Genomic DNA, 15865 nt, shown 5'->3' with positions numbered 1-15865 from the left:
CACCGGGTTGCGGCGCCGGCCAGATGTTGACAGCTGCTTCCAGCTGTTTCGGGGCCGGGGCTGTTGTGCAAGCAGCAATAGGAATTACAACCTCTGGTGGTTTGTTTTGGGTTTTTTTTCCCGGGATTTTTTTTTTTTGTTTTTTGGGGGGGGGGGAGGGGATGGGACAAACTGGGATGGCGCGTCTCTGGAAATCCTATTTTGGGGGATTTTTTGTTTTTGGCCTGGATTTTAAAAGGGGAAACACCCCCCACCCCCCTTTTGGCTCTTATTTTGACTTATTTTGAAGCTCCTCAAGGCTCAAAGGCGTTGAAGGATGCCGCGAATTTTCAATTAAATTCCGCCCTGAAGCGGAATTAACCCCGTCCCAAGGATGTTTGGCGGCGGAGGTCAAGTGCTAAAATTTTCCCTCCATTTTTTGAGGGATAATTAGGGATTCTGGGCTGTGGAGACATGGGCAGCATTCAAACCCGGCAAAACCAAATTCCCTCCCATGTGCCGTCCGGTGATGCCGATTTTATTACCCAACAATCCTGGAAAGGCTGTCCCAGACTGGACTTTGCCCGAAAAAAAAAAAAAAAAATAAGAGCCGCTGCTTCGATTCCTGTGTGTCACGGGGACACCCGTGTCCTCAGTGTCCCCAGGGCTGGGGACACGGGGAGGGATGGGAGAGGCCGTGAGGTAACGACCTCGTTAGACGACAACGTGATGCGACACAGGGAAGGGGTATAAAAAAGACCGGATTTCCTCGTCTGCCGGGAATGATGTTTTTCGTCAGAAATATGCCCGGCTGCGTGGGGAGGGGGGTGTGTGGGTGCGCGCGGGCGTGCGCCCCGTGCCAGTGGGTCAGAGCCAAAATCTGTGGCGGGGAAGAGGGTGAGGATGGAGAGGCTGAGCCCATCCCCGTGGCCTCTGGCCTCCACCCCAAGTCGGATCCCTGAGCCCATCCCCGTGGCCTCTGGCCTCAACACAACTTGAATCCCTTGGAGGGGCTGAGCCCATCCCCGCGGCCTCTCTCCTCACCTCAACGTGACTCCCTGAGCCCATCACCGGGGCCTCTGGCCTTGACACAACTTGAATCCCTGTGCCCATCATGATGGCTTCGGTCCTCAACGCAACTCCAATCCCTTGGAGAGGCTGAGCCCATCACCGTGGCCTTCGACCTCCCCCACCACTTCACTCCCTGGGCCCATCACCATGGCCTCGGTCCTCAACACAACTCGAATCCGTTGGAGGGGCTGAGCCCATCACCGTGGCCTCTGTCCTCCCCCACCACTTGGCTCCCTGAGCCCATCACCCTGGCCTTGGTGCTCAACACAACTCGAATCCATTGGAGGGGCTGAGCCCATCCCCGTGGCCTCCGTCCTCAACACAACTCCAATCCCTTGGAGAGGCTGAGCCAGCCACCGTGGCCTCCATCTTTCCCCACCACTTGACTCCTCAAGCCCATCACTGTGGCCTCTGTCCTCCACCACAAGTCGGATCCTTGAGCCCATCACCGTGGCCTTGGTCCTCAACACAATTCCAATCCCTTGGAGAGGCTGAACCCATCACCGTGGCCTCCATCTTTCCCCACCACTTGACTCCTTGAGCCCATCACGGTGGCTTCTGGCCTCCACCACTACTTGGCTCCCTGAGCCCATCACTGTGGCCTCTATCCTCCACCACAACTCGGATCCTTGAGCCCATCACCGTGGCCTTGATCCTCAACACAACTCCAATCCCTTGGAGAGGCTGAACCCATCACCGTGGCCTCTGTCCTCCCCCACTACTTGGCTCCCTGTGCCCATCCCCGTGGCCTCGGTCCTCAACACAACTCCAATCCCTTGGAGAGGCTGAGCCCATCACCGTGACTCCATCTTTCCCCACCACTTGACTCCTCGAGCCCATCACGGTGGCTTCTGGCCTCCACCAGCACTCGAATCCCTCGGCGAGGCTGAGCCCATCCCCATGGCCTCCGGCCTCCACCCCTACTCGACTCCCCGAGCCGATGGCCTCCGCATGAAATCCCTCGGAGAGGCCGAGCCCGTCCCCACCGCCTCCGGTCCCAATTTTCCCCTTTCCTTCCCTCGTTCCGCCCCCCCCTCCCTCCCCCCCTCCCCTTCAGAATTCCCCCCGGGATATTATTTTACCCTTTTTCCCCCCATCAAAGGGACGGGACTGACAAAATCTCCCCTAATCCCGGGATTAGCCCTCCTCCCGCCCCTTTTCCCTTCCGTCAGCAGTCCTGCCCGACACCCTGATTTTTTTTTTTTTTTTTTTTTTTTTTAACCCCATCACGCAAATGCCAAATCAGCAAAAAAAGTCCCCGTTTCCCATTTGGGATGAGCAAAAAAAAAAAAAAAAATTTAAAAAAAGGGGGTTTGGGGTTGTTCAAATGTACATTTATCTGAGTTTAGAAGTGAGGATTCGCCCGAAACGGCCAAATTTGGGGGGGAAACGTTGCGGCGTTAAGAAAAAAAAAAAAATTAATTGGCGACTGTGATTTTTTGGAATTTTTGCCCAATTTCTCCTTTTCCTTTCTTTTTTTTTTTTTTTTTTGCGTTTTTCTCATTGGTTTTGCTTTTTTTCATTATTATTTTGGGGGCATTTTTAGCTCTTTTTTGGCTTTTTTCGGCATTTTAGGGAAGAAAAATCACGCGGGGAACGGATTTTTTGGGGGTAGATTTTTGACAATTTTAATGATTTTTTTATTTATTTTTTTTTTAACACGGTTTTGGATGGAAAGGGGGGAGATTTTTGGGGGGGGGGGGGGGCGGGGGAGGGTGGCCAAAGAACCGCGGGCGCGTCCCCGCGCGGGACCCCCGGTGTCCCCGTGTGCGGTGGGGCGGTGGGGGAGCGCCTTGTGCCCATCCAGCCCTGCGCTTGGGGGGGGGTCGCACCGGCTGCGGGGTGTTGCGGCGGCTGCGGGGTGTTGCACCGCATGTGGGGAGTTGCGCCATGTGTGGGGTGTTGCACCGCGTGCGCGGTGTTGCACCAGGTGTGGGGTGTTGCATTGGGTGTGGGGTGTTGCACCGGGTGTGGGGTGTTGTGCCACATGCAGGGTGTTGCACCACGTGTGGGGTGTTGCGCCGCATGTGGGGTGTTGCATCGGGTGCGGGGTGTTGCACTGGGTGCAATGTGTTGTGCCGCATGCAGGGTGTTGCATCGGGTGCGGGGTGTTGCGCCGCATGCAGGGTGTCGCACCAGGTGTGGGGTGTTGTGCCGCATGTGGAGTGTTGCATTGGGTGCGGGGTGTTGCACCGCATGTGGGGTGTTGCACTGCATGTGGGGTGTTGCATCGGGTGCGGGGTGTTGCATTGGGTGCGGGGTGTTGCACCGCATGCAGGGTGTTGCACCACGTGTGGGGTGTTGCGCCGCATGTGGGGTGTTGCATCGGGTGCGGGGTGTTGCGCCGCATGCAGGGTGTCGCACCACGTGTGGGATATTGCACTGCGTGTGGGGTGTGGCGGTGCATGCAGGGTGTTGCAGCGGGTGTGGGATATTGCACCGCCTGCGGGGTGTTGCATCGGGTGCGGTGTGTCGCACCACGTGTGGGGTGTTGCGTCGCATGTAGGGTGTTGCATTGGGTGTGAGGTGTTGCATCCCATGCAAAGTATTGCGCTGCATGCCGGCTGTTGCACCACATGTGGGGTGTTGCGTTGCAAGTGGGGTGTTGCACCAGGTGTGGGGTGTCGCACCGCGTGCGGGGTGTTGTGCTGCATGCAGGGTGTTGCACCACATGTGGGGTGTTGCATTGCTTGTGGGGTGTTGCACCGGGTGCGGGGTGTTGCGCCGCACGGCACACCCATGTGCACGCGCACAGGCGGCCGGGCGAGCAGGCGCACACCCCCCCCCCGATGCGTCGCACACCTGCACACGCAGGCAGGTGCACACACAGGCGCACAGGTACACGGACACACGCGTGTGCGCACAGACGGCTCCCGGGCTCGCAGCCAAGCGCTTGCACAAGCGCACGCGTGCGCACAGGCGTGTACACGCACACACGCTTGCTCGCTCCCGTACACACGGATACAGGCGCGCACACGTGTGCGTGCACAGGGACAAGCACAGGTGTGCACGTGTGTGACACACATGCGGGAATACACACACACTTGCACACTCCCGTACACACACGCACGTGTAGAAGGATGTACACGCACACGCACACTCGTGTGCACACACACGTACGGCCGTGTACACACACGTACAGACAGACACACACAAACACGTGTGCACACACATGTAGAGATACACACACTTGCACACTCCCACGTGTGCGCACACACACATAAAGGCATGTACACACACGTACACACACACGTACACACGCACACGTACACATGCACACGTACAGGCATGTACACACATGTACACACCCACGCACACCCCCCCGTACACAGACACACACACACACGTAGATGTATATACACACAGGTACACACACACTCACACACAGAGGTATACACACACTCATAGACACACACACACAGACACACACAGCCCCCTGTACACACCCCCCACCCGCCTCCATACACATACACAGATGTACATACACACACCCGTACACACACACTCACACACACACATGTACACACACACTCACCCCCCCGTACACACACACATTTACACATACAAACCCCCGTACACACACACACACACACACACACAGTCACATACACTCACACCCCCACTCTCAACCCCCCCCAAACGTAGAGGTATACACACCCGTACACACACATACACTCTACACACACACACTCTCCCGTACACACACACATACACACACACACCCTCTGTACACATACACACACACACACACACACCCTCTGTACACATACACACACTCACACACACATACACAAACACACACATACACACACCCCCGTACACACACAAATGTAGAGGTATATACACACCCGTACACACACACTCACACACACACACACACTCTCATACACACACACACTCACACATACATACACACAACCCCCCATACACACACTCACACACACACACGCACAGACACCCCCCCGTACACACACAAACGTAGAGGTATATACACACCTGTACACACACTCTCACACACAAATACACACACACACTCTCACACACACACACCCCCATACACACACACATATACACACACTCACACATACACACACACATGCACACACATACAAACTCACACACACTCTCCTGTACACACACGTGTACACACACACTCTCACACACACACACTCCTGTACACACTCACACACACATTCACACACACTCTCACACATACACTCTCTCACACTCACACACACACTCACACACACACTCACACACATATACACTCACACACACTCCTGTACACACTCACACATTCACACACACTCACACACATATACTCTCACACCCATATACACACTCACACACACACTCACACACACACACATATACACTCTCACACACACACTCCTGTACACACTCACACACACATTCACACACACTCACACACATATACTCTCACACACATATACACACTCACACACACTCACACACACACACGTACACACACTCCCGCCTCCCCCTCTCCCCCGCCCCGCCCCCCCCCGCCCACGTGCGGCCCCACACGCGCTCCCCCGCCCCGCCCCCCGCGCGCCCCCCACACCCCCGCGCACGCCCCTCCTCGCCCCGCCCCCCTCCCTCCCTCCCCCCCCCCCCCTCCGCCGCCGCCGCCGCCGCCGCCTGGCTCCGCCCCCTCCCCCGCGGCCGCCCAATGGGCGCCGCCGCCCGCGCCGCCGCGCGCCCCCCGCGCGCGCCGCACTCTTAAGCCGCTTCAATGCCCCCGCCGCGGCCGCGCGCCACCGCTCCGCCGCTCCGCGCGCCGCTCCGCCGCCCCCCCCGCCCCGCCGCCGCCGCAACCACCACCACCACCGCCGCCCGTCCCGCCGCCCCGCCGCCGCCCCGGGGCCGCCATGGAGACCGGCAGCAAGGTGAGCACGCGCCGCGCCTGCGAAACCCCCACCGTCCCGCTCCTCACCGCCTCCCCCCCCCCCCCTCCTCCGCCTCTTCCTCCCACTCCAACGGCGTTACACAACCGGAGGAACGGCGGCTCTCCGCCGAGCGAGCCGGTGGGGGGGGGGGGGGGGGGAACCGGGCGCCTCGAGGCGTCAGGCGTCACGCCGCGCAAAATAAGCTTTATTTAAAAAAAAAATTTACCTCAGAAAATGCCCCGAAACAGCCCCGCTTCACGCCGCCCCCGGGAAGGAGTTTTGGGGTACCCCCCCCCCTTCTGGCTTTGAGGTGAGAAAATACAGAGGAAAAAGCCCAAAATAATAATAATAAAAAGGCACTTTTGGCCCCGTTTGGGGGGTGAGGTAAAAGGCAACGAGGTCCCAAAAGTGCTGAGTTTGCTTTTGGGGGGGGGGGGGGACACCCCCCGCCGGGGCTCTCTGCACCGTTTCTGACCCCATTCCCATCAATTTACCCCCCCCCCAAAAAAAAAAACCCCAAAACCCACCAAATTATTAAATAACATAAACTCACTCGGCCGGTTGGCAGCAGCCGAGCCCTCCCAGCAACTCGACCTGCCTCCAATAAATTGTTTTATAACAATAAAGTGATGCGACGTCAGGCCCTAAATGAAGAAGGTGAGTTAATTGCGGCAGGGTCATTAACGTTAGACCCCGAGGTTCGCTTGTCCCGGCCTCTCCTGGGGACGCTGCCCCCCAAAATATCCCCTCCTGGGAGTGTTTTGGGATTTAGACAAGTATGTAGGGTTATTTTTATTTTTTTTTTTTTTTCTCCAAGGGAAGGCAATAAAAAATTTGCTCCGTGGCAGCGCAAAGCGCCGGGCAACACATAATTAAAACCAAAAATAATAATTTTGTTGCAATTAAAGATGTTACGGGAAGGGCTCCTCTCCTTTTTCCTCCCCGGCAAACAACTCCTTATTCCCCCCCCTTCCCCCCCCCGTAGCTTTGGACCATTGGGAATACTATTTTATTTTTTTTAATTTAAAATCACGTTTTTATATATATATTACATTTTTTAATTACTTTTACTTAAAGCTGGCTCTACCCCAGAGCCGTTTGTTTTGGGGGGCGGGGGGGAGGTGTGGGTTTGGGGCTGGGAGCTGGGAACGTGACGGCCAGCAGCGCGTCGATGGGGGGAGGAATTAAAAAGAAATTTGCTCTCGTAGCGAAGAAATCTGATGCGCTGCCGGCCGGGCTTAACTCCCAGCTACCGAAATGGAGCCAGAGACGCGTTCCCTCTTCTTTTCCATCTTAATAACTACTCCATTAGATGAATTTAGGTTAGAAATGATTAATTTTTTTTTTTTTTTTCGGTAATTAATTGTGGGAACGATTTGCTGCACTCTCATGGGCAATGTTTAAATCCAGAGTGCGTTTTGCCAGGGAAAAAAAGGATTTTTATTGAAGGAGGGATGAGGGGGTGCTGGGAGGTGGGGGACGAGCTCACCCCTCCACCTTTAAACTTAATATTTAATATTTTTAGAGCCGGAGATGCTTTTCTGCCCACGGAGCTGGGCTGCTCCAGCTCTTTGCATGCGAAAACATCTCCCGGGCTCGTCGCAGACACTATTGCGGTTGCAAAACTCGGAGGGCTTGTGTCGCCGTCCCCAACTGACCTTTGAGGGGAAAAGAAAAAAAAAAAAAAAAAAAATAGCGCTTCTCTGACTCCGCTTCCCCTCACTGCGAGTTTTCTCCCACGCCGATAATCCCCCAAAATCTCGGCTGATCCCCGCGGTGCCGGTGTTACCCCCTGCTTTGGCTACAACACCCCCCACCCCCCCACTTCCATCGGTAAATGCCGGCGCTGTGGCACATGCCGTGGCTTTAGGAGCAGGTTTTACCCAGCCCTTGATGGGTGCGTAAGTTTTTCCTGGGCTGGGAGCCAGCAGCGTACAGACGTGTTATCCTGGGCAATGGCCGGATCCGGTTATCTTCACTCTGGCGAGCGTGCACAAGTGTGCAAACAAGCGTGCAAGATGCTGCAAGGCTGCACCCCCCTCTCCTCCCTGCAATCACCCCCCTGTGTCCATCCCAGGACCGGACCTCTTGCAGTCAGTCCTCGGGATGCTCGTTAAAGCCTGGTGGCTTATTTTTATGGGCTCTTTTTAAGTGTGGATTTTCCTGAAATTTCTTCCTGGGATAGTTTTTTTTAAAAAAAAATAAAAAATAAAAAAAATTTTAAAGGGATTATTCATTTCCTTGTTCCATGAGGCAGGCAGCATCCTGAAATCCTTCTGTGCTGAAATGGGGGGGGTGTAAAAAAAGAGTGGTAAAGCCAAACGCAGCCTGCTGCGGTTTTGGGGGGGCTGCTGTCACCCTATGGGTTGATATCTCTTCTGAGCATCTCAGCTTCCGCGTTCGAGCAATGAAGGAAGCAGGAAGGGGCAAAAAATCCCAATGAATTTATTAAAATCTCAAGCGCTGTGCTCACCTTCCTATTAGGTATAGGAGTTAGTACGGGGGGGGGGAAAAAAAACAGGAGTGTTGGATATCTCCAGGCTGTAAATAAGTTTACTGCAGGAAAGCAAGAAGGGGAAGTATGTTGGGCTTTTTTTTTTTTTTTTTTTCCCTAAGCTCCAAATAAAGCCGCTGTTTTCTGCGAGCAGTTTAAAAAAAAAAAAAAAAAAAAACCCCAACAAACCCTACACGTGGTTTTGCGGGAGTTTCCCATGCAAGGCTGCCCTTAAAAAATCAACTTTTTAATTTATTTATTTTTTTCCTCTAACTCGCCATCTTAAGCCTCTCCTTTAATGGCGAGGTTAAAGCCGAAAGGCTCCCGGATCGGGCCGGGCAGCGTGTTTGGAACTGGGAAGCCCGAAGGGAGCGGGAGGAGCTGACTCACAGTGACCCTGCCCGGGGAGAGCCTCCAAAAATGCCGGCAGCCTTCCTACCAACTCTGTCCCTTCGCCTCTTCCAGCTGCTGGAGTTTAATAGAAATATGTTTTTCTTTTCTTTTTTGCTAAAGGTTAAAAATGTAAGGAGTGTTTATTTTGGGTTTTGGGTTTTCTTTTTTTTTTTTTTTTTTTTTTGCTAGAGGATAGAATTGCAGAAGTGATTTTATTATTTAATTCTTCGTGGGGTAGTGGCTGGTGTTGGAACGAAGAGGTGTTGCTACCTGCTGCCTTCCCGGAGCAAAGTTCGTGGCGGTGTGATGCATCCTCATCCCTGTGGCATGGTGCTGCCGTGACTCACCTGCCCGCTCGCCGTACGTGGAGGATCGCTCATTGGCTTTCCGGGGTGGGCGAGCTGGCCTTTAGTGATAGGAAGTAAACTGCTACTCCAAAAAGCGAGGGATGGACCCCAAAAAGCAAAGAAAAGTCACCCAAAAGCCCGTAAACAGCCCAGAAGGAAGAAAAACAAATTCCCCCAAACTACACAAAGAGCAAAAAACCCTTACTTTTTTAACAACATTTATTCAAGCACAGGTTGCTTTCAGCATTCCTGGTGTTGCCTGTTGCAGTGCGTGGATGAATAAGGTCAAAGTTGGGATTTTGGGTTTTTTTTGGGCTTTTTCCTTGTTTTTCTGGGATGCCAGCAACTTTCCAGCCGGTTTTTGCGCTCCCAAATGGGGCACTTTCTTCTTGGGGTGAGTTTATTCAGAAGCACCGAACAAAACCAAATGCCAAAACCTCCCTGATCAGTTGTGTTGGGGCCAAGCCTAATTAATGAGCTTCATTAACGGGTCTGGCTTTGTTCCCTGTTGCTTTTTCCCTGCAAACTTTAACGCAGGGGAGGCAGCTTGGCCAGAGAGGCAAGGTCAGCGAGTAGCACTTATTTATATTTATTTATATTATTTATTAAAAAAGATAAGAAAATGCTTCTTAAATAAGAAAACATCTATTTTTTTGTGTGTGCTTTGCAATTAGCCCTCTTTATTTAGGGGTTGCATTTAGGTGGGGTCTGACCAGCACCAATCCCTTGGGATGCCGGGGGAGCATCCCTGGGTTGGGGTGATGCACTCGTCCCCGGGATAACTAGGAAAAGCCCAGCCCCCCAAATTAAGGGGCTTATAAATTTCACGTGGATCGTCCCAAAGCTGATTAACTGGGAATGTCGGATCCTGGTTCTTGGAGCTGAGCGCTGGGAAAATCTCCTGCATGGGATAATTGGGCTGTTAACGAAGGTGGCCGGAGCACTGGCCTGCCCTGACCCCGCTCCCAAACAAGGCTCTGATTGTCACTCTGGCTTAAGCGGGAGGAAGAGGAGGCGGGCGGAGGGTTTGCCAAATAGCCGGGATTTTGCTTAGCGACTGTTAATTAGGCTTCGATGCAAAAACTTCATTAGTGGCGGCTGTCCGGGGCATCCTTGTGCCGATGCTGGGACGATGCTCGGCCAGCCGGCGGCGTCACCGTGGCGTCCCCAAAAGCATCTCGTGCTGGCGTGCTGCCGAGGTGTCACGTGGAGCCCTCGGAGGGGACCCTGCAAACCCAGATAAAACCTCCCGCCCCACTCTGGAGGCAAAAAATTCCTGGAATCCCCAAACAGTATTTTTTTTTTTTTTTTTTTTTAAGACCAAACCAGTATTTTTTTATTATTATTTTTTTCCCCTTGGCCCACGTGGATGCCACTAAAAAAAGCAAGTTTTCTCTTTTATAATGGATATTTGTGTTCACAACTTTACAAGCATCCCTTCTCCTGTTGGAGCTCCCCGGGAGAGCCCCCCCGATAGAGGGGGGATAGCTGGCACCCCAAGTTTAACCCCTTTCTTTCTGTTTTCTTCCTCCTTTTCCTGCAGATGACGGCTCGCCTGATGCTCGCCGTGGGAGGAGCGGTGCTGGGTTCCTTGCAATTCGGCTACAACACCGGCGTCATCAACGCTCCGCAAAAGGTGAGCGTGTGCCGAGCTACCTGGCTGTAGCAAAATTCCACACACCCTCCCCATGCCCGAAAACAAACCTGCATTCGCTGCCAGGCCGGCTAAAATAGTACATCCCGCTAGGCAGCTTACTGCCTGTAATGGGATTTGCGAGGGAGTTATTTAGCTGCCGCCTTCCCAGGAGAATTAGTTTCCTCCTCGCTTAGCGTTTTTGCCGGGAAAAATCCCAGGAACGCGTGCAGGATGCTCTCCGGGTGGGACCGGCGTAACTTTTAACCTTGGCTCTTAGCGAAGGTCTGGGAGCTAATTGGGGTTTGAGTTGTCCTGAAGGGGGGAAATGACCACAGGAGGTGTTTGCTCCTTCCCCTGGTATAGTGCCAGGACCCTCCAGCGACTGGTAGGTACGTGGGAGCCTTGAAAAACTTGACTTTCCCCAAGTTATGTGGTTTTTGGAGGCGTTAAAGGCTTGGAAATGTTAGCTTAGAAATCCCGTGTGGTGCTCGCAGTGTGCCCTGGGTAAAGCTCAGCTGCCAGGGTGAGGTGCCGAAGGACACACCGGGGTCCGGCGGCTGCTGCGCGAGAGCAGAGCCTGTCCCCGAGCGTCATCGCGGCCTCTGGTGCACCATCCCAAAAATTAAAACCATGAAGGCAGGACTCGCACCGCGAGATTATTAATCCCATTCCCAGCGAATGGGCTGCAAAATCTCACCTCGAGCGCTGAAAAACTCCCTGCGGGAGAGAAGACCCTGTACAAAAACTTCCCAGACCCCCATCAGCCTGGAAAGAGCAAAAAAAAGATGCGCATTGCCTTTATTTGAGGTATTGCATTAAGTTGTATTTAATCACGGTGAGTGGCCTGAGCAGGATTTCACGCAGCTGGAGGCTGCGACTCCCATCCAGCGCCCTCGGTGCTTGCACCCACGGCCACGGTGCACGCATCCCTCTGCCGAAAGCGTCGCCCTGCTGAAAAATCCTGACCCGTGTTTGCCTTCCCCTGGACCGATCCGCGTTGGCGATGTTCGTGCTTGGCCGGCTGTGAGCATCCTCCTTCGGAGGCGGGTGATGGGAGCAGTGTTTGAAATGGTGCGGAGATAGGAAATCCCTGGAAATGTGCTGAGGAGCTGCTTTCTGGCATCTGCCCTCGTTTTTCCCCGAGCTCTGGCATCGTGGGGAGTGTGCGCTCTGTAATTGCTGCCTTGCGTCGGGGCCCGGCCCTGTGTCCCGAAGATGTGTGTTGTTTCCCTGTGGCTGAAGGACTTTTCTCCCTCCTCCCCTGACCCAGGGGATGCTGCTCTGGGTGACGTGGGCAGCGACCGCGGCTGAGCCGGGGTCTTTCCTTGGGACTGAGCTCCGGTTCCTGCAGCCCCCCCGATGGGTGTTGCCTCAGATTCCCTTGTGTGTTTTAGGATTAAACCCTTGGAGCTTGGGTCAGGCATGGGCTGTGTATTTTAGGGGTGAGTCACCTGGTGAGTGATGCTGTGTTTAGGGTGCAGAGCTGACTGGTGAAAGGATTTGGGGTGCTGTGTATGGGGGGCATGAGGGGAGGCAGGGTGGGTGTTGTCCTGGGTTGCAGGATGCTCTGGGCACAGGGATTTGTCCCACCTTAAGGGTGGGGATGCACTGGGGTGCGGGATTGGGGCGCAGGATTGGGATGGGGACGCATCAGGGTGCAGAATTGATGGGGATGCATTGGGGTGTGGGGTGCAATGGGATTGGGATGCATCGGTGCGTAGGTTGGGATGGGGGATGCAGGATTGGGAAAAATTGGGATGCATGAGTGGGATAAATTGGGGTGCAAGGTTGGGGTTGGGATGCATTTGGGCTAGGATGCAGGATTAGGATGCATCAGGCTGCAGGCAGGGCACTAGATTGGGGTGGGGATGCACTGGCGTGCAGGTTTGAGACGCGTTGGGATTGAGATGCGTTAGTGTGCAGGGTTGGGACGGGGACGCATTGGGGTGCAGGATGGAGATGCATCAGGATGAATTGGGGCGCAGGATTGGGGATGGGATGCCGGATTGGGGTGGGGATGCATTGGGGCGTAGGATTGTGACTGGGATGCGTGGGGGTGCAGGATGGGGATGCATCATCCCCCTGGCTCCAGCAGCGCCGTGCCGCAGTGTTTGCTGGCAGCAGCGCCCGGCGGCCTCGCAGAAAGGCTCCTTTCTCACGCAGAGGGCTGAGCACCGGTTTTGTGGTCCTCTTAATATAGTCCTCCCTCCTGCTGAAACAGCGGCTTGGGTGTTTGTGGGGTGTTTGCAGACGTGATGTGTGGAGGGGACAGCCCGAAACTGGGCGAGGGCTGGTAGAAAACACTCGGCTGAAATGAAATGAGGGCGAGGGGGAAGGAGGGAGGGAAGGAACCCTAGCTTTTGAGAAATGCAGTTAATTTCTTTTCATGCTTCTCACTTTAAACTCATAATTTTTCATCTCCTCCTCTCCCAACAACCAGCTCGTGGTGGGTTTTGCCATCCATTCTTTTTTTTCAGGAGGAAAGGGGCCAAGAGGGGGGGTATTTGGGTGTTTATTTTTTAATGAGCCAAAGCACAGCCTAGTGTAGCTCAGCTGGCATCCACTGTCACTTGGATTAATTTTAATTTAATTTTTTTTTTTTTTGTGCTTCAAGGGGAGAGAGCTGGCGGCTTTTGGGACAGTAGGGAAGAATTTAGAGCATCCCAAGTTTTGGTGGGGTGTGTGCAGAGACCTGCTTGCCCCCACCGAGAACCTGAGCCAGTCCTGGAATCGCCAAATAATAATATCAATTATTTCTTCTGATGATGTTAGGAAAAGGGGGAGAAAAGCCCCCAAAGCATCAAAACCTCCAGGTGAAGCAGGAGGCAAACGAAATCACTTAAATATTGAAATCCTAATGGTTTAGGGGCTCTGTAAAAGGAACAACTTCAAAAAAGAAAAAAAAAAAAAAAACATTATTGAAATGTATAGTGAAGCGCGGCGTGTATTTCTTGCACTGCTCCTGCCGGGGGCTCTCGTTTGTGCTTGAAGCAATAGGAAAACTAGAAGAAGCAGCGCGATTGTGCAAATACTTAATCGGGAGCTGAGCGCGTGCGAAACCCTTCGAAGCAGTGAGTTCTTTGAGCCATTTGATGTCCAGCAGCAGCTTCATTGAAATCTCGGCTCTTTCCAGACGGAGATCGGCTGGTTGGGCGTGTTACGGAGCCCTTTGCTTTTTTGGTTTGGGTATGGCTGACCCTTAAATAACTTCCTTGAAGCTTTCAGCAGTGGGATGGCTTTAAAAATATATTAAAAACATATATATATTTAAAAAAAAAAAAAAAAAGGGTGTTCTGGAAAGACTGGAGCTAAAACCGAGCGCCTGTCTTGAACATTAGCATTGCAGAAGCATTGCAGTGTTGCAGAATTATGGCAGACGTATTGCGTTATGGAAGTGTTGCAGAAAAAAAACCTAGAAATGAAACTCGAGGGAGTGTCCAGGGGGATGAGAATTGATCTCAGCCACCTCCAGCTGCCCGGATAACCCTGCTGTCTTCCTCGCCTTCCTCCAGCATTTCTGCCATCTTCCCCCCTGCGCTGCTTCTCCTCTGGGGATGGAGGCATCTCTCCCCACCTCCTATGCCCCGGGGAGGAGCGTGACCTCCCCGTGCCCGCTTGGCGAGGCGAAAGAGGTATTTTGGCAACGCCGAGCCTCTCTCGGCAGGGCGAGACCAGAACTCGTCCGGCTGCATTTCCCCGGCGCATCCCATCAGGTTTCCTCCCTTGGGTTGGAGCCGAGCCACCGGCCCGGCGGCTGGGCGGCTCCCGGCTCTGTGATGCATCGTCTTGTGAGCCGCACTCGCCGGCCAAGGGTCTGTAGGTGGTTGGGCTGAGGCCAGGCAATTCATAGCACCAGTGGCACAGATGAAATGGAGATGGTTTTAACCCATGGCTTTGTTTCTTCCCCCCCTCTTTCGCAGGTGATCGAGGACTTCTACAACCGTACCTGGCTGTACCGATATGAGGAGCCCATCAGCCCTGCCACCCTCACCACACTCTGGTCCCTCTCCGTTGCCATCTTCTCTGTTGGAGGCATGATTGGATCCTTTTCCGTGGGGCTCTTTGTCAATCGCTTTGGACGGTGAGCACTGAGTGTGGTGGACCCTGACGGGGAGGTTGTACCGCTTCACCCCACCCCAGCATCCCAAGGACACCTCCCTCCTGCCAAGAGCTGATGTTTGGCTTCTCCTGACACCCTTCAGCCTCTCTGACCCCCGTGGTCTTCATCACCCTCCTCCCTTCCCTCCCCAGGCGCAACTCCATGCTGATGTCCAACGTTCTTGCCTTCATATCTGCTGTCCTCATGGGCTTTTCCAAGATGGCTTTGTCCTTCGAGATGCTTATCCTCGGCCGTTTCATTATTGGCCTCTACTCCGGCCTCACCACTGGTTTTGTGCCCATGTACGTGGGCGAGGTGTCACCCACTGCACTGCGGGGCGCGTTGGGGACTTTCCACCAGCTTGGCATTGTCTTGGGCATCCTCATCGCACAGGTGAGTGCCGGAGAACTGGCTGGAGGATTCCCCCATCTTTGATCCTGATGTTCATCAGGGTCTGCAGGGGATGGGGGTTTAGTGCAGCAGCGCAGAGCGTTGCCCATGCTGTGGGCCTGCATGGTCCTTCAGAAGGAGCTGGGACTGGAGGGATGGACCGGGAGCTCAGCAGGAGCAGGAATGCTGGGAGATCTTAAGGGTTGGGATGGACAGCATCATGATATGATGCCTGTTGGCAACCTGGAAGCAACACAGCTGTCCGTGCCCCTCTGGTGGGTGTCCAAGCCGGTAGTGCGCCCATGGGCAGCAGAGTTGGGCCCAACTTGAGCTGGGAAAGGGTGGCTCAACCCCTCTCATCCTCAGGTGTTCGGTTTGGACTTGATCATGGGAAACGACTCACTCTGGCCGCTGCTCCTGGGGTTCATCTTCGTCCCTGCCCTGCTGCAGTGCATCATCCTGCCCTTCGCCCCCGAAAGCCCCCGCTTCCTCCTCATCAACCGCAACGAGGAGAACAAAGCCAAGAGCGGTGAGTGACCACCGTCC

At 54.1% G+C, this 15865-nt stretch overlaps 1 protein-coding gene across 1 annotated transcript in view; it reads left to right on the top strand.

Annotated features, from left to right (window-relative positions):
- Positions 1-15865, top strand: part of SLC2A1 (solute carrier family 2 member 1) — an 80699-nt gene that overhangs the window by 61418 nt on the left and 3416 nt on the right. The window contains exons 2-5 of the mRNA XM_082493403.1: positions 10736-10830; positions 14751-14911; positions 15082-15322; positions 15686-15848. Of these exons, the coding sequence (XP_082349529.1) occupies positions 10738-10830; positions 14751-14911; positions 15082-15322; positions 15686-15848 (658 nt within the window). The 5' untranslated portion in view covers positions 10736-10737. The remainder of the gene's footprint in view (positions 1-10735; positions 10831-14750; positions 14912-15081; positions 15323-15685; positions 15849-15865) is intronic.

This window comes from Vanellus vanellus (assembly GCF_965231255.1).
Source record: "Vanellus vanellus genome assembly, chromosome: 20".
Taxonomy (NCBI): Eukaryota; Metazoa; Chordata; class Aves; order Charadriiformes; family Charadriidae; genus Vanellus; species Vanellus vanellus.
Note: the sequence above shows the minus strand (reverse complement) of the source record. Positions and strands in the feature narration are given on the sequence as shown.